This window comes from Erigeron canadensis, chromosome 8 (assembly GCF_010389155.1).
Source record: "Erigeron canadensis isolate Cc75 chromosome 8, C_canadensis_v1, whole genome shotgun sequence".
NCBI classification, from domain to species: Eukaryota; Viridiplantae; Streptophyta; class Magnoliopsida; order Asterales; family Asteraceae; genus Erigeron; species Erigeron canadensis.
The window spans coordinates 2,984,137-3,009,454 of NC_057768.1; the positions used below are offsets into that span (position 1 = coordinate 2,984,137).

The 25,318-nt window shown below is 36.4% G+C and overlaps 2 protein-coding genes across 2 annotated transcripts; both read right to left on the reverse strand.

The window, feature by feature from the left end:
- Positions 1-1,761: 1,761 nt before the first annotated feature.
- Positions 1,762-3,993, reverse strand: LOC122609825. Its single transcript, XM_043782766.1, has one exon. It carries the CDS (start codon positions 3,991-3,993, stop codon positions 1,789-1,791), a length of 2,205 nt encoding a protein of 734 aa, XP_043638701.1. The 3' UTR covers positions 1,762-1,788.
- A 17,047-nt stretch (positions 3,994-21,040) lies between these two features.
- On the reverse strand, positions 21,041-24,695 carry LOC122580512. Its single transcript, XM_043752788.1, has 2 exons — positions 22,544-24,695; positions 21,041-22,163 (listed from the first exon to the last, which is right to left on the reverse strand). Exons 1-2 carry the CDS (start codon positions 24,171-24,173, stop codon positions 21,271-21,273), a joined length of 2,523 nt encoding a protein of 840 aa, XP_043608723.1. The 5' UTR covers positions 24,174-24,695; the 3' UTR covers positions 21,041-21,270.
- Positions 24,696-25,318: the final 623 nt, after the last annotated feature.

Below are 25,318 nucleotides of genomic sequence, written 5' to 3' on the forward strand. Positions count from 1 at the left end.
TATGGAGATATTGTAAAGATTGATAGTGTAATTTATTCATTAATGTTAAGAAGATAGTATGTGAAAATATTTAAAGAGTGCTAGGTGAAAATATTACATATCTTTACATATGATAATAGAAGAGTTGTCTTCTTGAACTATTTTTAGAAAAAATTATGATGTGACATGTCTAAAATTTTTTCCAAAAGGTTTTTATTCTATTTATTATGTCATATTTTAATTAGCAATATTTTTAAAAATAAATAGCCCGATAAATGTTTATTTTAAGTATTTGTTTTTCTATTAGAAACAAAACAAATTATTTTTTATATAATATCATGAAATATTTTTTTATGTTTTGTTTATACGATAGGTACTTATATATATATATATATATTAATTATTGTGTTAGTCAATTTAATATATTTAAACCGAGTTATAATATATCAATAACAAAAATTATATAAATTTTTTTAAGATTCTTTTTTTGCTTTTAAAATTATAGTTAAACTTTTTGGTTAAACCAGACTTGATTAGCTAGTTATAGATAATGAAGAACATTTCAGATATTTAAACATTTTTTCCATGTAACTTACAATAAAGGAAGATGTTTTCTTTAGGGAAAATGAGTGATCCATGTAAAACATTAGCCTAAATATCCTCTCAAAACCTTATGAATATGACAAGTGTATTCTACTTAATCTCTTTTCAAATCTCCCCTCTTGAATTTTCATATATCATCATCCAATAAATTAAAAAGATTTTAGGCTAATTAATTAAGAGGATCAATCATTCCATTTTTGACTATAATTGGGCTATGTGATTGGGCTGACTTTCAAACAAACACTTGCCTGCGTATTCAAAATTTAGGCCTTACAAATTGGGGATAGTCGAATTGCTCCATATACATCCCAAAATCCATACCTTTTTAAATTGTATATGGTAAACCAATACACTAATGATCCATAGTTCAAATATTTTGAGACAATACACAATAAAGCTTGTAATATACGAGTATAAATTTATACTCTTTGAATCCCTAGTTATTAGTGGGCGACTAGTGAGGTTTTTTCTATGCAGTTTGGACAACTGACTATACCTTGTCGAATTAGGAACTCACTATTTAACAGTGAATGGTTTGTTTCTATTCAAAGGTGACACTTCAAATAAAAGGTTGAGGTGTGGTAAGTTATTATCATTACTATAAGTGATTAATGCATCCAGTTGTAATGTTGTATTAGGAATTTGATGTAAACGGGGAAGAGATTTTTCCTGGACATTTTTTTTTTTTAACTCTGGCGTAACTCTTATCACCTTTCTGATTTCTAAATTTATCATCACCTTCTATTCCAAATCCATGCTTTGGTATGTATTTACCATCTTTACCACGTTACCACCAACATAAGTCTTCAAAACATGTCGCCAATAACTTGGTAGATTTCTTTGCATTATGCAATAAAAGGTACTTTTATTACCATAAACAGTTGAAACCATAAAGTTTGGTTGGTAAGTAATCAGGAAATTAAACAAATATCAAAACAAATCCAATGCTGCTTATAGACCAGAAACAATAATAACACAAAATTTTTGAACATGACAAGGTAACACAAAAGGTTTAAAAGACTAAAACTAATTAATTGTCAAATACTAAGTTTCATTATGATCAAGAACTTTAAGTTTTTGAAAACAACATTTCTGACTACAAAAAATTACTATGATATTAACTAAAACACTAAATGTCCACATAAAAAACAAAATCACCAAACAAAATCACAATCAGAATTCACAAAGATACAATATATCTAAGCTTTATTCATCTTCAACAACAGTTGATAGTCCACTATTAATGAAACCTGGATTTAGAAACTTTGCAACAAATGCCCATAATCTATATACATCACTAAAATTGGTTAAAAATCCCAAAGAAGCTGTCACCACCTCAACCCGAATCACTCTGCTCTTATGGTCGTCTCCTGTACCCTCCATTCGTATATGGCTTAAGTATCCGATACCAAGAGAGATCCCATTTGTCTCTGCTAACTTCTGTACGGTTTCAGGATTGATTAACCGTTTGTTTTTGTCTCGGACATTAAATGCCACTGAATTCCCCCTTTCAAGTTTGATTTTTGGACCGTAAATATGAACAAGTGGCGTGTTAACTTGATCATTTGATTGAATTCTTAACTGCAGCAGTGAAGTCACGAGCCAAGTTACCAGCAGCCTTAATCGAAGAGTTGTCTTGTTAAGGCCTAACATGTCTACATGATCAAGATGCCGACATGATATCTCTGGTTCTCGTCTGCTTGATTCTTGAGGGCTTTCATAGCCTTCATCGATCATATAATCGTCGTCTTCAACTTTTGCGTCCAAGAAAAGAACCTCTTTATCACCCAAAAATCTATTCCCTTCTCTATTTCCCAATAATCTAAACTCGCCTTCTGTTTCTCTTCGTATGGCACTCTCTAAATTTAAGGTGGTTATTTTGGATTCAGTTACTTCTTCAATCTCTTGAATGTGGTGACCATTTGATAGATCCAATTCTTGAGAATTCAACAAATCTGTAGGACTATTTGTGATCTTTGAGGTTGCTTTCTTAGAAGTAAGGTGCTTATTCTTGTTCGTGCTACTAAACCAACCCGGTGGAACAGGTGAGATTGAGCTGTCAAGATTATCAGAACCCAACGGGCTTTGACCCAAATCAATGTATAACGAGTTATCAGAAGACTCATCTTCACTAAATCCTGGACTCTTGATCACCTCTCCAACCGAAATGCTCCCACTTTCTTCAAAATCAGAGTCTTTATCATTATCCATCTCCGTATCAAACACTTCTTTCACTTGATCAGAATTGTAAACTCCGGAAAAAGCAGGCAACTTTGGGCCTGGCTGATTTCCGGGTACTTCACCATTTCCATCTTCATTTTCTTGAATCCCATTAAAGGAATCACTAAGGTATAAAGAAAAAACAGGACTAATCTTGACTATCCCAGATCCAGTATGACCCGGCTTGTTGCGCAGACTTCCAATCACAGACTTCTTGATCAGAAGGCATCCAAATCCACTCGGGTCATACCCAAATACTCTATAAAACGACGTGATAATAAAATCAGGTCGAAACAAAGACAACCCTAAGGAATCCATATCTTTTGGGCCCAATGCCCCTGCATCCAACAAAACATGCCAATTGTTCTGCTGAGCCAAAGACATCCATTGGTACGAATACTTCGCACCAGTGACCCTAGACTGAACCGGAAAAACAAAAAGGCCCGTACCCAATCCCTTCTTCTTCTTTCTCTTTTTCGACATAATTAGTTTTCTCAAATCATTTGAACAAAGACTAATAGTTGGCCATTTAAACCAAGCAGTTTGAACTTTAGCCCCTTTCTCTTTAGCACATTGACCCATCCAATTCACAGATTGACTTTCATGATCAAACATTGTTAACAAATTCTTATTGGTATCAAACGGATAGGATTCGGCTAAAAGCTTAAATGCAGACCCTCTACTAACAGTAAAAACAAGCTCATATTCATTCTTAGAAATGTTCATATAATCCATAATTCTAGTTTTTATATCATATTCCATTGTATTTTCACTTGCACCACCATGAAGTACATGATTTGTCAAATTTGCAGTTATTTCTGTTAAGCTAAAACTACAAGTTTCCCAATAATGAACTATTTGAACAAATGAAAAAAGCCCAAATCCACAATAATCAAGACATACCTTAGGAAGATGATCAGATATATGAGAATATTCATCTGATCTCAAAAGGTCAACTTTTTCTGTTGACTTGTATTTAGGATATATAGCCAAAAAGTTTGTATATGATTCTTGTATATCAGGAATAGATTCTTGTGACACAAATATATCATCTTGGTACTTACCAACTGACCCATCATCTTCAAATTCTTCTTGGATTTCATTTTGACCAGACCCATTTGACTTTTTGGGCTGCTTGTCCAAGATTAAAGCAAGACAAAAAGATAATGGTTTCCATAGTGAAAAATGCATTTGTGATCAAAAACCAAGAAAAGGATAAACTTTATAACATTATGTAAAGATCACAATTATGTAAAGATCACAATCTTGGGCTTAAAAAATGAAAAATGTGTCTAAAAGAATATTGATGTCAAATAGAGAGATGACTAAGTGGACAAAGTTGACAATTTTTTTGCAAAAGATAAACAAGAAAAGAGCATGGAAAAATCATCAGACAGAAAGGTCAAAATTTAATTTTTATGGTTGAGTATTTTACCTAACAAATTTGAAGAACTAATAAAGCCAAAAATCACCAAAAGAAGAACAAGACATAAAATACACACAAAAAAGGGGCCCCTAGAAACAGAACAAAAAATGTCTTACTTTTCTTTAGGACATAGACTTTGAGCATACTTCCAGCAAGGCGTGTGGTTTATGCTCTTTTAAAAAGTTATACTTTCATATATTTTAATATAAATATATAAATATAAATAAAAAAATACAAGTATATAGATACATGTATTTATATAAGCATTGTTTCTAAAAACCGAAGGTCAATGAAATTTTAAATATACAACAACAATAACAATGGCAGAATCCCTGAGCACGGTATGAGGAAGGTGAACTGTAACAGTCTTACATCTACCCAAAGATAGAGAGACTGCTTCCAATAAGGACTTTCGGCCACAAAGAGATAAAAATCAAAGAGTGAAAAAAGTTCAACTACCATACCTATCGTCCGAAAATAGCATAAGAAGGTATGTCTGTCTGCTGGGTACCCCTGACAACATTAAGAGTAGGGAAAAGTAGCACACAAGCGACCTAGATAACTTAAAAACATGTTCAACAATACATATACAATAGCAACCATAATGAACGTAGACAATTTTAAAAGTGTTTGAGCATAATAACCATGCCAACATACATATAAAAGGAATTAACTAAGAAATTCTAGAGCCCGATGGGTCCAAGAACAAATAACGGGTGGTAAGCAACCTATGAAACAAACTAACTTAGTTGCCTAGCTAAACTAATCCTAGTCTTCTCACATGCTCCCAATCCACTAAAACTAATCCTAGTCCTCTAATAATCTCTCATCGGTCATGTCCTTCAACAGACAAAGTAGTTTGGGGCATCCTAAAGTACCCCCCCCCCCCCTCGATTTTGGCTTACCTCTACTCAGGCCAAAACCACTACGAAGGTTACAGAGAACCAAAGTCTAAATAAAAAAATATGTTTGAATATATCACTTTATTTGGTTTGGCATACCATTAGCAAAAGAGATGATATAGTTATAATGAGGTATGTTAGATTTGGGATACATCAAAAATCGGCCAACCCTAATTTTTAGGAAGGAATTGATAAGTTTCAAGGAAAAGATAAGCTAAGGTTAATATAAGAAAAAACAAAGGTTTCGAAGTCTAAGGCTGGCAAGGAAGGAAGGGAATCCAAGTCCAAGGCTAGGAATGAGAGAGAGAGGAGATCGAAGAGAGAGAGAGACTAATCAGTATATAATGATTTATATATATGTGTATATATATATATAAAAGGCCGAAAGAAAGGATAATTAAAAGAAATCAAGAGAGAGAGAGAGAGGAAGAAGAGAGAGAGGTGCAAATCTTAAGGGAAGGAGTGAGACCCACAGACAAGGCTAAGGCAGAAAGCTTAGAAGGAAGGGCCCAGGATCGAAGTAAGGAAAGGAAGAGAGAGAGAGGCTAGAGAGAGAGGGACGGATCTTAAGACAAAGGAGGAGAGGTCGAGTAGTCTAGCGATCCCTAACCTCAAGGCAAGAGAAGGGGGCCCACCATCCTTGTCTAGGCCTAAGCAACATATCTAAGCCTAGGTAACAAGCTTAGACAGAGGAAAGAGTAAAAAAGGGGCGTGGAGCTCTATAAAAAGACAAAGAAACTCCTTCCAAGGCTAGGTCAAAGGCTGGACCTAGCTCAACCCTCAGTCCTTCAGATAAACACTCTTTCAACATAATATTATTATGTATATGGTGATTTACTAATCAGATGACAATAACTGATAAACTATGCTTCTGGAATGTCCATACTATTGGGATTTGGGCCAGGCCCATGATTGTCAAAGCCCATTGTACTAATACCCTAATCTGACAGCCTATAAATACCCTCATCATTGGTTGTCAGATTCATTCCATTCATTCCATACACATTCTCTCTTTCACACACACATTTATAACATTCTCTGCAACTGCAGAGAATATACAACAGCAACAGTGCATTCATATTCATCAACATTCATCATCAATCAATCATTATATCAAAATCATATTACATCCATATCCTCCATAGATCGATACATCTCTATGGGAAAATCATCTTACACCTTAGATTCGCCAAGAATTTATTAGGTTTGCACTACTTCATAGGAGATCTTGATAATTTTCGTGGTTAAACTCTCTTTGTAATTGAGCTCCTCATTTTCATGCTCAAACATTGGCGCCATTCGTTAATTTACTGATAATTGGACGGTGATTCTTTATTGTTGCCAAACACAAATCATCTTTGTTCTTATTTTGTTTGTTGTTTGTTTTCCTTGCTTAAATGGCTGATGAATTCACTCCTGTTTCTCAAATTGTATCTTCTGGGTTGGGAAAGGTGTTGATGTTGATGGAGATGATTCTCCATTAAATCTGGAAACCTCTAAGATCTCTAATGCTCAAAATATCTTTGGTGAAAAAGTGTCAGATTTTGCTTCTAGATCTAGTGAGGTGGTGACAAGTGCACCCTATGTTGTTCTTGGTAGTGAGTCTAGGCTACCACCCAGGATGGGCTTTATATCTAACCTTGGGGGTGGTAGTGCTAGTATGGGATCACTCTTTTCCTCACCTTCACCAGCTATATCTCCTTTAGTATCTTTATTTTCAACACCCCCAACTAGTTCATCTCCTATCACTATGCCCTCTTCTGGACCTGGCCAACTAAGTTCTCACTTAGCAAGCATGGCTAGCTCAACCATGACTGGGGGTCAGACATCCTTGCAAGCAATGGCAGGCTCCTCCTCTCAATCTGTAACTATCCAAGAGATTTATCTATTAGAATTGTTAAAGCTAGTTGCCATGGGCACTCAGCAAGCACAGACTCCACCACCTCCTCCAACCAACTGGTTTTCTGAACTCTCTACCAGGTTAAGGCCAACTCCACCTCAGCCAACCCCACCACCTCCATTGGCTACAGGTATGGAGTCCATAATGAAGCTGTTGGTAGACGAGATGAAAAAACAAAAGCCAGTGGAACCTCCTCCTGAACCAGTTAACCCAGCAAAGGAGTTGTTAAAAATGCTAAAAATTGCTACTGGGAGGAAGCGGATGAGCAGGCAAGGGTGGTCACAGTACCTAAGTCTGCAACTAAGTCAAGGTTTTGTGACTGGGTGGCAAACTATGCCTTCCCAGACGGTCAGAAGGTTCCCACTATTGTTGGCACTTATGACGGAACCAGAGACCTAGAGGATCACTTGGCAATCTATGATCAAGCCGTACTAACTGAAAAGTGGGTGGACCCCGTGGCGTGTCACCTGTTCCCAGGCACCTTACAAGGTTATGCCTTAGAGTGGTTTACTAAACTTCCGGAAAAAAGCATTCAAGACTATGCAGATTTGAAGAAACAGTTTATAACTCAGTTTGCTTAGCAGAAGAAGCGTCAAAGAAGCCACTTGGAAGCTCACTTGATCAGGCAAAAGGGTGGTGAATCGCTGAGGGACTTCATTGCAAGATACACTAAGGAATGTCAGAATATACCAAGTCTCCCCGAGAGCCAACAGGTGTCAGGTTTTACCTTAGCATTACTCCCTGGCGATCTTTAGGACGACCTAAGTAAAAGAATTCCATTGACGTTTGGAGAGGCTACGGAAAGAGCTTTCGATTTCATCCGATCCAGGGAAACTGCCCTTCTTGTGAAAGGGGCAGTTGGAAGGGATAGACCTGGGGGAAGTCTTGGGGCCGGAGGCTCTGGAGGTGGAAGATACGATGTTAGAAAAAATGGTAGAAAGTTTGATCATAGAGACAATAAAAGGAGAGAGGAAAGAAGACATGATAGGAGGGATGACAGAAGGGAGAAGAGAGGTGGCCCTTATGACAGAATAGTCAACTTGATAAAATCTCCAAGGGAGATCCTTAAGACAGAAAGAGTTGGAGAAAACTTCAAACCTCCTCGGCCAATGATACATAGGTCTGGAAAGAAAGATATATCCAAATACTGTGAATTCCATGAAGACCATGGTCATGAAACAAATGCCTGTAGAGAGCTTAAGATCGAGATAAAGAGAGCCTTAGATGAGGGAAAGTTGGAATACTTAGTCCCTGGTGCAAAGCAAGGTAAAAGAGCTACCCAGGCTAAGAAGACTTACACTTGGCAGAAGCAAGATGGGAGGAATGATCGACCTCCACCCCCTGATGGCCATGTATACATGATAAGAGGAAAAACCAAGTATGAAAAAAGAAAGGCAGAGGTCCTTGAACCATGGAGAATGGTCTCAATCTCATTCCCTCCCATAAGGGCAGTCTCTTCTGACCCAGTGGTAATATAAGCCAGGGTGGCAAACTTTGAGGTCCGAAAGGTATATTTAGATAATGGAAGTTCCTCCGACATAATATATGACCATTGTTTTCAAAAGTTACCTCAAAGAGTTAGAGATCTTAAGCGTCCATCAAGGACTCAGCTTGTCAGTTTCATGGGGGAGTCTAACAGGCCGGTAGGAGATGTTTCAATGGAGGTTATGATAGGAGAATACCCGTTTCACCGGATTGAACTCATTGAGTTCATGATAATAAGAGCCCCCTCTGATTATAATGTCATACTAGGCAGACCTTCCATGCAAAAGTTTGGGGCAATTCCATCAACAGTTCATGGAATGGTGAAGTTCCCAACTCCAGCTGGAATAGCTACAATTCGAGGACGAATGACTTGGCTAGAAGAGTGCAGGCACGTTGAAAAAGTTCTACCAAGAAAGGTTGAAAAATTACAAGAAATTCAAATGCAAGATGGTCCCGAAGAAAAGGTGATAATCAACAAGAAATTTCCAGAACAACTTGTAATCATCGGGTCACAACTTCCAAGAAAAATCAAGGAAGAGTTGGTTCACTTGTTAAAAAATAATTTGGACGTCTTTGCATGGAAGACATCTGATATGACAGGAGTCCCAAGGGAGTTAACTAAGCACACATTAAATGTCAATCCCAACATTTCACCAATAAGACAAAAGAAGAGGGGAATGTCTCAAGATAGAAGCAAAGCTGCATGTGAGCAAGTCAACGAAATGGTGGAAGCTGGAATTCTTAGAGAAGTTAAATATCAAACCTGGGTAGCCAACCCAGTCATGGTAAAAAAGCCAGATGGTTCTTGGAGACTTTGTGTAGATTTCAAAGACATCAACAAAGCTTGCCCGAAAGATAACTACCCTTTCCCAGAAATTGACTGGAAGGTGGAATCTCTTGATGGGTTTAGATTAAAATGTTTCTTGGATGCTTATAAAGGGTACCATCAAATTTCTATGAAGAAGATAGATGAAGACAAGAAAGCCTTCCATACAGACCAAGGAATTTATTGTTTTGAGAAAATGCCTTTTGGATTAAAGAATGCCGGGGCTACTTATCAACGTTTGATAGACAAAGCATTCAGAGACCAAATTGGAAGGAATGTGGAAGCCTATGTGGATGACATTGTGATAAAGAGTCAGGCTGAGGAAATAATGTTGGCAGATGTACAAGAGACCTTTGACACCCTAAGAAGCATCAATATGAAATTAAACCCGTCAAAGTGTAGCTTTGGAATGGAAGAAGGAAAGTTTCTTGGACACATTGTGACTCCTAAAGGAATCAAGGCAAACCCTAAGAAAATTCAAGCAGTAATAGACATGGCATCCCCTCGAAACAAGAAGCAAGTTCAAAGTCTTAATGGGAAGTTAGCTGCCTTAGCAAGATTTCTGTCAAAGTCTGCTGAAAGACCTTTAACTTTCTTTAGAACATTAAAGGGATGCTTAAGGAAGCAAGACTTCTCGTGGTCGGCCGAAGCAGAAGAGGCATTCAAAGATATGAAGAAGTTCCTTGCTGATCTCCCAACTCTCACGGCTCCGATCGCAGGTGAAACACTTACTCTATATCTTGCTGCTTCTAAAGAATGTGTTAGTGCAATATTACTTGCAGAAAGAAGCAATGGCCAAATGCCAATATGTTTCGTAAGTAGAGCCTTAAAAGGCCCAGAAATAAACTATCCATGTTTGGAAAAATTAGCTCTTGCCTTGGTCCACGCGGCCAGACGCCTAAGGCGATACTTCCAAGGTCACCCTATTCGGGTTCTGACTGACAAGCCAATAAGGCAAGTGCTAGCCAAACCTGAAGTATCTGGACGATTAGCTAAGTGGGCTATCGAACTGGGTGAACACGAAATTAGCTTCCACCCAAGAAAGTCCATCAAGGGCCAAATCTTGGCTGACTTCTTGGCAGAAACTGACTCTTCCGATGTCGCAAGAAAAGAAGTCCAGGAAGTTCAGGCAACCCAAGAAGAGGAAAGCTCAAAATGGACCCTCTTCACAGATGGAGCATCTAATCAGGAAGGATCAGGAGCAGGTCTCATCCTAATTGATCCTGAAGAAAGAGAATACACTTATGCATTAAGATTCAACTTCCCAGCATCCAACAATGAGGCAGAGTATGAAGCACTCCTTGCTGGCCTCAGAATGGCAAAACAAATGGGAGTAAAGAAAATACAAGTATTTGTAGATTCTCAACTAGTGGCAAACCAGATCAATGGCACATTTGAAGCTAACCAAGCATCCATGCAACTTTACTTAGAAGAAACAAAGAAGCTTATTGGAGAATTTGAGTCTTTTCATATAGAGCAAGTTAGAAGGAACCAGAATAAGAAGGCAGATGCTCTAAGCAAGCTAGCTTCATTAACCTTTGCTCACCTCACCAAAGAAGTCTTGGTTGAAGTCCTACAAGAAAAGTCTATAACAAAGGGTAATGAAATATCTCAAGTTGAAGAGGAAGAAGACTGTTGGATGACCCCAATTTACAACTTCATCAAGAATGAAACACTTCCGGAGGACAATCATGAAGCTCAGAAGGTAAGAATGAAGGCACCAATGTACCTCCTTATTGAAGATAAACTATTCAGAAAGTCTTTTCTAGGTCCGCATCTCCGATGTGTAGGCCCCTCCCAAGCTCAAACTCTCATTCAAGAGGTTCATGGGGGTACATGCGGAATTCATGCTGGACCAAGATCGGTGGCCGCAAAGATAATGAGGCTTGGTTATTACTGGCCTTCAATGACCAAGGATGCCAAGGAAGAGATAGAAAAGTGTGAATCCTGCCAAATACATGCTCCAATATCAAGAATGCCAAAGCAAGATCTCATTCCAGTAAACATTGCTTGGCCATTTTATAAGTGGGGGATTGACATTGTGGGCCCATTCCTGGTTGGAGTTGGAAATGTAAAGTTCTTAATAGTGGCTGTTGACTACTTTTCTAAATGGGTCGAAGCTAAACCACTTGCTACAATCACTGGCCAAAGGGTGATCAACTTCGTTTGGGAATACATAGTATGTCGATTTGGAGTACCACATATCTTAGTAAGTGACAATGGAAAACAATTTGCTGAGAATCCATTCAAGACATGGTGTGAAGATATGGACATTAGACAAGTGTTTACCTCAGTTGCCCACCCTCAAGCCAATGGACAAGTGGAAGTGATGAACAAGGCAATAGTGGGAGGTATCAAAGCAAGGCTTGGCGAATGTAGATCCGGTTGGGTGGATGAGCTTTCAGGAGTACTGTGGGCCCACCGGACTACCCCAAAAGGAAGCACTATGGAAACACCATTCAGTCTTGTCTATGGAACCGAGGCAGTCATCCCACCAGAACTAAGTATTCCAAGTCATCGCATTGTAAACTTTAATCCAGCCCAGAATGAAGAAGCTTTGAGAGAGAACTTGAATCTCATTGAAGAGAGGAGAGAAGTCTCTCACATCAAGTTAGCTGAAAACAAACAAAAAATGGCCAAGTATTATAACAAGAGAGTCCACCATGTGTTTTTCAAACCGGGGGACTACGTCTGGAGAAAGAATGAGGCAAGCAGAGTGGAGAACTTAGGAAAACTGGGACCAAACTGGGAAGGACCATACATGGTCAGCCAAGCAAATGGAGATGGTTTATACATCCTCACTGTGCTTGATGGATACCCAGTACCTAGAACATGGAATGGGACAAATCTGAAAAAGTGTTATGTTTAAACAAAGTGACTCAATGGAAATTCAATTTTATGGTCTGATCTATAGATCCCATTAGTTTGTACTTCTATCAATGAATCATGTCTTTTATGTTTCGATTGAAGTATCAATGAAAATGATCTTCATTTATGGTCCGATTGAAGTATCCCATATATTCTTATATCTTTATGTTATTTACATTGCTTGAAACAAATAACTTTTAAGAAAAATTATAAATTTTTTACAATATGCATTCACAAGATGAAAACAAAGTCTCGAACATAGAGTCGAGCATGGGAAATAAAAATGCTAGCTAAATATTTCCCAAAATCCCAAGGTATACCCTTGGATGTGATTATCTTATAAGATGTAAAAAGCCAAAGAAATTTTTAAGGCTGAACACTTAGATAATTTTTCGTCTTTTTATCTATACGAGAAAAGGCAAGCACTTCCTATTGGGAAGCGACACTCGGGAGTAACAAATATGTAATAAAGGTTAAACAACCAAACAATATATATAGTCTTTCCAACATATCTTTAAATAAGAAAATCATACTAGAAGGCTACAAGCCAATGCAAAGGAAAGATAAATACAAGTACATAATCTCTGAATTGAAATACAAACCAGTATTAAAAAATACAAAGCCTAAAAATGCATGACAAATGTGATAAAATAAGCTAAGCTAAACATGAGCATCCTCCATAGCTGCTGAATCCGGAGCATCCTGAGTAGTAGAGTCAGGGCAAGCTGTCGAGGTAGAAGCAGAAGTAGATGGAGGAACAGAAGTGGATGGAGGAACAGAAGTGGATGGAGGAACAGAAGCTTGAGAAGTAGAAGCAACAGCAAGACCTGGAGGAGGACCTGGATGAGGAACTTTAGCTTTAAGGGCAGCACGTTGAGCTGCTGGGGTGTCAGGAATAATGATAAGCCTGGACATTTCTGCAACATAAACACCAGGCATGCCAAGTAAAGAAGCAACATCATCCAAGACGGGAAACTTATAAGTGCGCCATAACTCCCTAATAGTGTGAAACATTTCTTGAGCCTTTTCTGCACTACGCTTACGGAAAATCACCTTCCTATAAGCACCATCCCAAGCACCGAGATTAAGGGCAGAAAGTAAAAAACGGGAAAGAGTTTCCTTCATATCGGGGTGACCAAGCAAACCCTTAAAAAACTCAGGAAAAAAGTCCAATAAAGATCTCATGCGCTCAATCTCCTTATCCTGAACTTCCAACTTAGAGTGGGAATCCTTACTCTCCTGTTTAAGCGCCTGAATCTCCTTAACTTTGTGTTCCATGCCAACCTCTAAAGTATTGGTCCTATTTTCCAACTCAGACACTTTCTCACCCATAATTATATTCTCTTGAGTTAAAGACTCAAGACTACTCCTCACCCTCTCCAACTCAGAATCAACCCTTTCCTTATCCTCCCTAAGACTAGTGCAAGTAAGCCTTTCCTCCTCTAAATCCTTAGTGAGAGAAGTGAGTCTGGCATCCCGAGATGACAACTCTCCCCTAAGCCTCTCAACCTCACTAGTGAGTGACTCAATCTTACCCAAAGCTGCATTCTGGAATCCCATAATGCTAGCAACACAGTTAAGAGTGTTGACACACTGAATGCGGGAAAGCTCAAGAATATCTCTAAAGCGGGACTTGGCAGAGAGAATGGGAGGAATCATGCCCTCCAAAAGACTTTTGGCATGCTCAGGATTTTGACCATCATCTTTAACCTTAATTGATGTCTTATGAGCAAGATAGAAATTCCCGATGGACCTGTTGAGATCACCTGCCTCAGTGGGAATAAGAGTAGACCCAGCCCTTGAAGGCTGAAAGGGAGCAGTAGGAGTGTTGGACCTTACCCTAGCTTGAGCAAGACGGTCTATGTCACCCATATGCTCAGAAGAAAAAGGGGTCACTGTAAGAGAAGACCCAGAACCAGTAAAATAACCATCCTCCACAATACGGTCAGCATAAATAGGAAGGTTGGAACCGCAAGAAGCACCAAGTGGAAGAGAAGAAATAGGTGCTGGAATGGTCTGGGTAGAAGAAGAAGTAAGAAACATCAAGGGTGCTGAAGTAATCTCAGTCTGAGCCTGCACTACTTGATTGTAAGGAGTAAAACCTCCCATCCTCCCATAAGATGCAAAAATAGGATGGGTAGTCTTCCGAAGCTTGGAAGGAGAGCTAAATAGCTCGTCTTCTATCCTCTTCTCCCCAACAGGTTCAAAGTAAGAGGACCAAGATCACCTAAATAAAAAAAAAAAACTGGGTTATACAAGTATATATATACAATAATAACAACACTTAGAATGGTGAAGGAACTTACCATCCTGAGAAGATGGAAGGGCAGTAAGAGGACCAAGGGAGTGATCACCTCTGTCCATAGCATTATAAATGCTCAGTGACACAAGCTCATCATCATAACATACTCCATCAGGGCGGAGAGGAAGAACCTCCTCAGCTTCCTCTCTAAGTTTCTCCGCCTCTGACTCAGATCTAACCTCATAATTCTCGAAAGGATAATCAAGAATATCCATCAATCCGAGAGCTGAAAATAAGAAAAGAAACTAAGTGTCAGAATTCATAAATAATACAAACGTACACAAGTCAAATAAAGAAGCATATACAAAGGATGGATTTCATACGTCGGTTAGTAGATTTCTCTATGATGACCGGGATGACATGCCAATCCCAGTCTGGGCTAATCCTAACCATAGCCAACAAACCCTCAAATGCTGGGGGGAAAGGCCGATAAGTAATGCAACTAGCAAGAAGCCCTCCATAATGGTCAGGGTCAATCAAGTCATCAAGAACTTTCTTATTCATTTCAGCTACAGAATCCGCATTGTAATCTTTATTTCCCTCCAGAAGAATCTCCTTATCATCATTGGGAAAAAATGTGTCATCTAAGAAGAAAAAGTCAAACCGCCAAGGCTTAATCTTCCCAGAAGTCTCTATCAACCTAAAATCCTTATCACGATAAAGGAAGTTGAAGCAATCACCAAGTCTAGCAAGCATAAACACCTTTCTAAACAAAGGAAGAGACAAAGGTTGTCCCAAACCCTTACAAATCATCTCAAACCTTACAATCTTCCCAGCAGCAATCGGATGTAGCTGGGCAAGGCCAATCCTATAATGGTGCAAAACCTCAAGGTAAAAAGGTGTCAATGGAACCCTAAGGCCAGAACAGACGAAGTAGTCCTTGTAAAAACCAACCTTCCCAGGAGGTGGAAGGTTCACTCTATCAATACCCTCGGGAACAATGGGGTTATATTTGGCAAGACAAGGATAGGTCTCAACCAACCTTGCTAAACTATCACTAGTTACCGAAGTAGAACAATCCCCAGCTAGGGCAGGAGGTTTCCTAATTTTGCTAACCTTAGCCTTACCCCTAGACTTAATATTTGCTTCAACATTCTCATTATTAGCCTCACACATGATGACAACCTAAAAGCAACACTTCTAGTCCTTCAAGATTCAAAGATGAAGCAAAAAACAACCTGTATCCAAACAAGAATCCTAAGTGAGGATCTAGCAGCAAAGGTTTATCTTGTTAAAAAAAAAAAAAAAAAAAACATGCTTCCTACATTCTTTCAAGACATATTCAAGAACAAAATTTATACCTCAATAAGAATGGATATATATATACTTTTCAAGATTATGACATAATGGAGAGAATATGTTATACAAAAATACATACAATGGATACAGTTAAATTCCTATGTATGATATTAGCTTCATGGATAGTATTTACACAATTGTAGAAGGGTTCATGGATACATACAATGGCATAGAATTTGAATGAAAAGGAGAACATATTAACAGTTTAGACTAATAGATATATGGAAACAAGAAATTACATATGGGATTTATAGATATACATATACCTCTTCTTCCCAAGAAACTTTCAGTATAGGAGATGCAAAGATCAGAATGGGGAGCAAGACTAGTGCCACTTTCTTCAATCTATGTCGATACACATACAAAAGAAAATAAAAATCACCTTTTTATTATCTAATTAGATATAAAAGTAGAATATGATGGTGTTTATACATGAACCATATATATATATACACACACACATATATATATATATATATGGCAAGAAAATAGGATGAGCAAATACCCTATGAAAGGTATAAAGTCAAGTTGATCTCCTCCCCTCAAAATTGAGGCCGTATAAGCAAACAACTACAACCAATCTTATCCTGCGAATAGAAACCAACAATTGAATGGTTCAAAAATGGATCAGCCGATTTGTATATAGAAGGAGATTTGTTAAGAGAAATTACGAAAAGCTCATACCTCCTTCCCTTTTTTATTGCCGCAAGCCGATCCCAAGAAAAAGGAATGGTTATTTTCTATTACTTCAACCGATCTATATATATATATACACGTCATATTATGTATATGTATATGTATATGTATATGATATATTCATATAACAAATAAAAAAATATATATATACATACTCTTGCTATGCCTCCTGTCGTTCCTATGGGCACGAAAAGAAAGCAAATGAACACTTTCTCTGTGCCAATCAAAAAACAGATTTAAATTAAAAAGAATGAAGGGAGGTCGAAGTTTAAATCCAAGAATTTCTGAAAGAAAACCTTACCTTTAAACTTGGGGGGCTTAATGAGGTATGTTAGATTTGGGATACATCAAAAATCGGCCAACTCTAATTTTTAGGAAGGAATTGATAAGTTTCAAGGAAAAGATAAGCTAAGGTTAATATAAGAAAAAGCAAAGGGATCGAAGTCTAAGGCTGGCAAGGAAGGAAGGGAATCCAAGTCCAAGGCTAGGAATGAGAGAGAGAGGAGATCGAAGAGAGAGAGAGAGAGACTAATCAGTAAATAATGATTTATATATATGTGTATATATATATATATAAAAGGCCGAAAGAAAGGGGAATTAAAAGAAATCAAGAGAGAGAGGGGCAAATCTTAAGGGAAGGAGTGAGACCCACAACCAAGGCTAAGGCAGAAAGCTTAGAAGGAAGGGGCCCAGGATCGAAGTAAGGAAAGGAAGAGAGAGAGAGGCTAGAGAGAGAGGGACGGATCTTAAGACAAAGGAGGAGAGGTCGAGTAGTCTAGCGATCCCTAACCTCAAGGCAAGAGAAGGGGGCCCACCATCCTTGTCTAGGCCTAAGCAACATATCTAAGCCTAGGTAACAAGCTTAGACAGAGGAAAGAGTAAAAAAGGGGCGTGGAGCTCTATAGAAAGACAAAGAAACTCCTTCCAAGGCTAGGTCAAAGGCTGGACCTAGCTCAACCCTCAGTCCTTCAGATAAACACTCTCTCAACATAATATTATTATGTTTATGGTGATTTACTAATCAGATGACAATAACTGATAAACTATGCTTCTGGAATGTCCATACCATTGGGATTTGGGCCAGGCCCATGATTGTCAAAGCCCATTGTACTAATACCCTAATCTGACAACCTATAAATACCCTCATCATTGGTTGTCAGATTCATTCCATACACATTCTCTCTTTCACACACACATTTATAACATTCTCTGCAACTGCAGAGAATATACAGCAGCAGCAGTATATTCATATTCATCAACATTCATCATCAATCAATCATTATATCAAAATCATATCACATCCATATCCTCCATGGATCGATACATCTCTATGGGAAAATCATCTTACACCTTAGATTCGCCAAGAATTTATTAGGTTTGCACTACTTCGTAGGAGATCTTGATGATTTTCGTGGTTAAACTCTCTTTGTAATTGAGCTCCTCATTTTCATGCTCAAACAAGTTATGATCCATATATTCAGTGGCGGATCTTGAGGGGAGTTACGGAGGGGGCCGAAAGCTACAGGAACTAAAAATAATACTAAGAAAAATATTTTTTAACGAAATACGGATAAAATAGCACTATGTAGCAATATAACGGAGGGGCCGTGGCCCCGCGGGTCCCTAATAAGATCCGCCCATGCATATATCATAAACATACATTGAATCAAACGTTGTACTAGATTTATCATATGATAGTATGTAGAGGTGTTACCAAGGAAAAAGTTTCAAAGACGGCAAAATTAAAAAATTTATGAAATATAAATATAAAATGAGTAAAATGTTGAAAACCTATAAAAAAAAATTAATAAAAAACAAGGGGCTCCTTTTTAAGAATAGGTCAAGGTTGATATTTCACAAAGTAAGTTCGGATGTTAGTTATAAACCTTATAAAATTATTGAAAGTTTAGGATCTTATATTGAGATGATTATGCTAATAAATCTTCTCTTAAACCAATGTACGACATAACATAAACACTCATATTTATAATTTGTAGCTTGTAATGAGAAATACAGTCTTCCAACATTGCTCTCAAAAAAATATTGAAAAATATCAATGGCTGGAACTTTAAGTCTACCAGTACCACATATAGTTAATTTGATTCTGTATCAAAAGGTTGATGATTAGTATGTGTAAATATATAAGGATACAAATTATCAAAAACGACCAAAAATACTAAAAAAAAATTCAAACTTTTTATTATCATTGTCGCATTGTGTGAGTTTCATATTAGTTTTATTGAATGAGTATTCGTGTCTGTATATTTTGGAATTTTAGTAGTTTTATTTGTGGCGGTTGACTTTACTCTTTTAAACTTGTTAATTCAATGTTTGGATTGCAAGATCATGACTCATGGTTAGGGAAAAGAAAATTAATTCTCATATTATATAACAACTCATTTTCTTCAGTTGATCATCCGTTTGAATTATATTGGTGATGAAGTGGCTTAGGATAAGTTTTATTATTGATATATATAAGTTAAGCACTTAAGCATTTAGATTACGATTCAAAACTTTAAAGACTAGTCACTAGTGGTCTAGTGGGATGTGGGTTCCATTAATCAAGTAAAAAATTGCTAAGATAGATCAAAGTCAAACAATCAGCTAGGCTTTCTAAAAGCCGTTTCCTGTCCATTTCAATTATTTTCCTGTTTTTAATATAAATCGATGAACCGAAAAATGAAGACTAAAATTATCTAAATTAGTTAATCTTCCTTTACAATTAAGGATTTTTATAATAAAAAATTATGCTAAATAAGATTTTAAAAAAATATACACAAATTACAAAAGACAATGTTTACCTTCATTTTTCATAGTGTTTCTTTGAAGTCTACTAAAATTAGTTCTTAAATATATGTTAAAAATATATCTAAACTATCTTTAAAGCATTTACCTCCTTCAAATTTCTCAAAAAAGAACTTGATAAACCCAAACTATTTCTCTTTTTTATTTTTTTATTTAAATATATTTCTACCTAATATATTTTTAATACCCTTAATGAAATTATTTACAAAATATATCCTTCAACTATAAAAATAACTACACTGTCATTTTTACATCAATTACTTTTACACTAATAAATACACTGTCACTGCGGTGCCGCCGCCGCCTTCCACCGACCACTGCCGCATCGCGCGAACATTTGTCTAGTATTTTATTAAATTATACAGATTATAAACTATATAAATTAAAAAATTATAAATATTGATATTATTAATATTAATATTAATAATTCAGTTACTATAAATCATTTCATATTGAGAGAGGAGTTTGTTCTTTTAGTACTGGAGTGTGGACTTTTATCTAGACGTGGCTTTATAAATATACATATAAACTAGATTTAGACCTGTGTTAAATACACGGAATATTCACGGCATCTTCATGATAAGCAAAATTATTAAATATATAATTAAAAAAATCTATATACAAAATAACATTATTTGTTATTTAAGTAGAGAATATGGATAATAGCCCATAATCTTAGAATATACATTATTTGTTATTTTATCAAATTTAAACAAACTAAAAAAAACCCATGAATTTAACTGATATATTGAATATATTTCAAGAGAAAAACTAATGAACTTAAATCATTATGTCATGAATGGAAGAAAAATATGTAAACAAAGAAAGTCGATTATGAGATTCTTATGTTACATATGGATAAAGATATAACTTCATAAATCATGAATATAAAGATTGAATTTAAATTAACTGGACCATAAATATATTATTTTATATATTGTTAGTAAATCTACATAAATATGGATATATTCGTAAACTGATGTATTGATTTAGTTAATCAATTAATTAATTAAATAATCTAATAAGCAAATAGATTAATGACATCATCAATTTTCAATTTGATAAAATCAAGAGCTATGATTGCTCAATAAGTTATTAGGTCAGTTGTCTTTTAGTATATATAAAGATTGCATTTTTGAGTTAATTTTTGTAAACGGATTTAGATAAGTTCAATGTATTATAATTTATATTATTATATTTAAAAATTTTAAGTTATGAGTTAACTTTATGACAATTTTCAACGCTGTTTTAGAAATCCTTTTTATCTGGCCATCCCATTTCTTGGGTCACCCCTAGCCAATGTTTACATAAGGAGGTCCGATTATGAGAACATCAAGATGCGTGACTACTAGACCTTGATCACCAAGACCATATGGAATGAGACGTCCTCACGGGCTCGTCCCTTGGAACGGCACCAAAAAGAGTGAGAAGGCCCCATGATGACTAAGCATCACATGACAAAACTTCTAATGGAGACCTCATTCCTCATTGCTAAGCCACACCAAGATCGTGTTCTATATGTTAAAGTGTTATTTAAATTACAATAGGCCCCAAATGTTACACAAAGTTGGATGAAGCTTCAAATAAAGAGTGAAGAGTCTATACTCTATAGTGTTATTACATGTTCTTTTATATGTAAGAAATAATAGTTGTGACATATATAATACTAACATGGGTAAAAGGTAAAGATTAACAGAAGCAAGAACGAAAGTAAAAGGAGAAAATTATATAGCAAAATAGAGCCCCATCATATAGTGTTTCAACTTTCAAGTTCAAGTTTAGAAATGGCACAAAGATTCTAAGCTAACTCTACAATAATCTTGCAAACACTAATAAACCATATAACCAAAAACTTTTCAAATCAAAAGCAAGATTTCACATGATACAAACACTTGCACCAGATAACATGATCTGTAACTGGGGGCATCTTCTATCTTGGTTAAATAAATGCAAAAATCTTTACCAAATGCAAAAATCTTCACCTTCAACGCCACTCAAACCTCCATGTTCTTCAACAAACGACGGATTAAGAAACTTTGCCACAAAAACCCACAATTTATACACATCTTCAAAGTTAGTCAAGAAACCAAGTGAAGCAGTAACAACCTCCGCCCGTACAAATCCACCTCCATCCCCATTACTGTTCATTGGTTTGCAGACTGTTGTATCAGCAAGATCAACAGCTGCACGATTCGGTTTCGTGCTCTGTATAATCCTTGCGTGAGAAAGAATACCAATACCAAGTGAAATTCCATTTGCTTCAGCTAATTTTTGAACAATTTCTGGACTAATTAGTCCTTTACTTCTGTCCCTCACATTAAATGCCACTGATGCCCCTCGCTCATATTTAATTTTAGGTCCATATATGTGAACAAGCGGGTTTGAACCAGGTAATCTCAATTGAAGCAAAGAGGTCACGAGCCAGTTGACCAAGAACCGGAGCCTGAGTGTTGTCTTGTTTAAGCCAGACATGTTTACATGATCAAGATGCCTACAAGTTATCTCGGGTTCTCTTCTATATGATTCTTGTTCTTCATAATACTCTTCCTCACTGCTATAATGATCTTCCAACTTATGTTTGTCTTCCAACCCGAAAGAAACCCGTTTACTTCCTTCCATTCTTCCTAGTAATCTGAACTCGCCTTCTGTTTCCCTACATATGACAGCACTCTCTTTTGGTCTTTTGGTTTCGGGCTCTTCCTGGATCTCAGCAGTATCCGACTTTCTTTCATTTTCTTGAGGGTTTCCTTCAAGATTGTCCGTTTTCTTTACATTGTGAACTGCAGCATCAAATGATAACACTTCTGTCACATGAGGCGGTGACTCAATCTCTTCAATGTTACCCTTCCTTCCTGTAACCAGCAAAAGACCCAGAAAAAGTATCAAGCCAACTGATATTTAATCTTTGAATAGGAAAATTTTACAAAAGGTAACGAGCTTTGGTCTGATTTCTATTTTGGGTAACACACTTGCACACCAACAAAAAATGGCCCAAAACTTTCAAAACTTCTCATCAATTGTGATCTTCTAAGTCTATTCAGGCGCTGTGTCAAGAAATTACTTAGCACGTTCAAGAATACGAACATATGGTTGCCATGTCATCATTTGAAAAGGAAACTGGGTCAGACAGTCAGACTACCTTAAATCAAAAGAATCAAAAGTTTTGAAGCTTTATACAAGACCAATAATCAAACGTTCCTATATAATTACAAACTAAAAAAGATGACCTTACCTGCTAGCTCTTGCTTGCATGTAAACCAGGATGGTGGAGGTACAGGAGAGTTTATGATCTCTGACTGTGAACCCAACGGGCTCTGGCCCAAATCAATCCACATCGAGTTTTCAGATGACTCGTCTTCACTAAAAACCGGGCTCTTCATGACCTCACCGGCACAAAGACTCCCAGTTTCTTCAAAAATAGGGCTAGCTCCATCATGCTCCATCTCAGTTTCAAATACGTCCCTCACCTGAGAAGGAGTGTATGCACCAGAAAAAGCGGGTAACAGAGCACCTGCTTTATTCCCCGATGCCTCTTCACAATTTCCAACAACTTCATCATCTTCGATTCCAGCCAATGCAGGAATTCCATCCATAGAATCACTAAGATATAAAGGATAAACGGGACTAATCTTCACTATCCCGGATCCCGCATGTCCAGATTGATTCTGTAGGCTTCCAATCGCAGATTTCTTAATAAGAAGACACCCAAATCCAGTCGGGTCATACCCAAAAACTCTGTAAAACGATGTGATTATAAAATCAGGTCGAAATAGAGATAATCCTAAAGAATCCATATCTTTCGGGCCCAATGCTCCAGCATCAAGTAACACATGCCAATTATTCTTCTGAGCCAATGCCATCCATTGATACGAGTACTTTGCACCAGTAACACGAGACTGAACAGGAAACACAAAAAGACCCGTCGACGAATCTTTCTTCCTCCGTTTCTTATTCACAATTAGTTTCCTCAAATGTGTTGAACATGGTTTCAACGTAGGCCATTTAAACCAAGCACTATGAACCTTAGCACCTTTCTCTTTAGCACTTTGTGCCATCCAATTCACAGATTGACTTTCATGATCAAACATTGTTAACAGCTTCTTATTGCTACTAAAAGGATACGATTCGGCTAAAAGCTTAAAAGCAGACCCTCTACTAACAGTAAACACAAGTCCATATTCATTTTCAGGCACATTCAAATAATCATATATCTTACTCTTTATATCATATTCAACACTCCCTTTTTCACCTCCACCATATAAAGCATGATTTCCTAAATGTGCAGTAATTTCGGATAAACTAATAGTACAACTTTCCCAATAACTAATACTTTGCATAAATGAAAAGAGCCCAAATCCACAATAATCAAGACATACCTTAGAAACAGTTTCTGCCAAATGTGAATACTCACTTGCTCTCAACTGATCAATTCTTTCAGATGATTTATACTTTGGATACATAGTCAAAAACTTTGAAAAACTTTCATCAAATTCAGGTATAGAATCTTGATCCTCAAAGATTCTATCTGCAGCTAAAGAAGTTGCTTTCAAAAACTCTTTTTGGGCATGTAATCTAGCAAGTGATCTTGATCTTCCTAAACACTTATTATTTTCTTTATCCAAAGTTTCCGAAAAATCGATATTTTGTGACTTAACAAGTGACCCATCTTCAGAAGCTTGTTCTAAAGCTTCCCTAAGTTTATCCTCTTGCAACTTTCTTAAAACTGATGGGCTTTGTTTAATTTGTTCATCACTTTGACCCGGACTATGACCCTGACCCGACCCGAATTTTTTCCTGCTCTTTTTGTCAGAAACTAGTGAAGCACAATGAGATATAATGGGTTTCCAAAGTGAAATATGCATTGAAAAAGCACACAAATTTAGATACAATTATGCAAAATGGAAATGGGTTTTGATTGGTTTTGTATAAATTTGTGTTTATCCCATCTAAATTTGATGATTTTTGTCACAAAAAAAAAAAGAGCGAGAAAAATAAAGGAAAGATTTTTAATATATATAAACTATAAAGCAAAAAGCCCTCAATATTGAAGTGATTTTGGAATCAAAAACTTTGATTCAAACTTGAAACATAAAAGGAAAATCTTTTTTTTTTTTTTGAATTCAAACAAAACACACACAGACACAGAGTAAAAATAGTTTGAAAGAAAGTTGCAGAGACTAAAAAGGGTGTAATGAAAGCAATGATTTTTATGTTTTTTGAATGGAATCCCTATAAAAGATACTGTTTTTTTTTGTGTGTGTGGGTAAATGGGAAAAATTGAAGAATGGGGGTTAATAAATGCAAACACCACCTATACTGTGTATTGCAATAAATGGGAAAGAAGGAAGGGTGGTGGTGGAATTGATTATACTCTGTGTCTTCTTGAGCTTCTACTCTGGCAGTGTGGTGGTGGCCAATGTCACAAGGAAATTAAAGAAGAATTAAAATAACATATAATAAATCCTCATTAATTAAATTTTGAGTTAATACTTTTAAATATTTTTAACAATGATTGCAAACAATAACATAGATTAAATTGAAATTTACATATGAGCAAATATTTTCATATCTATAACTATCTTAATTTAACTTACGTTCAAAGATTTAAATTATGAAATGACATAAAAAATGTTCTATAAATAAAACTTAAAACTTTTTTGGTAATTTTGAATGTAAATGTTGAACAAAAAAATTTCCCTTACATCTTGATAAATTTATAACTTAAGTTTTACTTAAAAAAAGTTAAATCATCGATATCTTCTACTTATTCATTTTTATAGAAACAAGTTATCTAATATAATAAATATCACATTATCTTCACGACTGTCAAAATCATCTATGACAATTATCATCATAAGTTTTAAGACATTGCCAAAAGGAAAAACAAAAATAAATAAAAAATAATAATAAACTTTCTCCCATCGTTAAGTACTTAAGTTGCACGAACATTACTTTCTTTAAATATCAAATGACATAATGGGTTATACTCCATATTTAGTTAATTGAT

What these genes read in the sequence shown, in the direction of transcription:
- LOC122609825 (XM_043782766.1), bottom strand. Translation starts at nt 3,993, where the DNA reads ATGCATTTTTCACTATGGAAACCATTATCTTTTTGTCTTGCTTTAATC.
- LOC122580512 (XM_043752788.1), bottom strand. Translation starts at nt 24,173, where the DNA reads ATGCATATTTCACTTTGGAAACCCATTATATCTCATTGTGCTTCACTA. An exon ending in ATGCAAGCAAGAGCTAGCAG is followed by an intron (nt 22,164 to 22,543) that starts GTAAGGTCATCT and finishes TGCTGGTTACAG; the next exon opens with GAAGGAAGGGTAACATTGAA.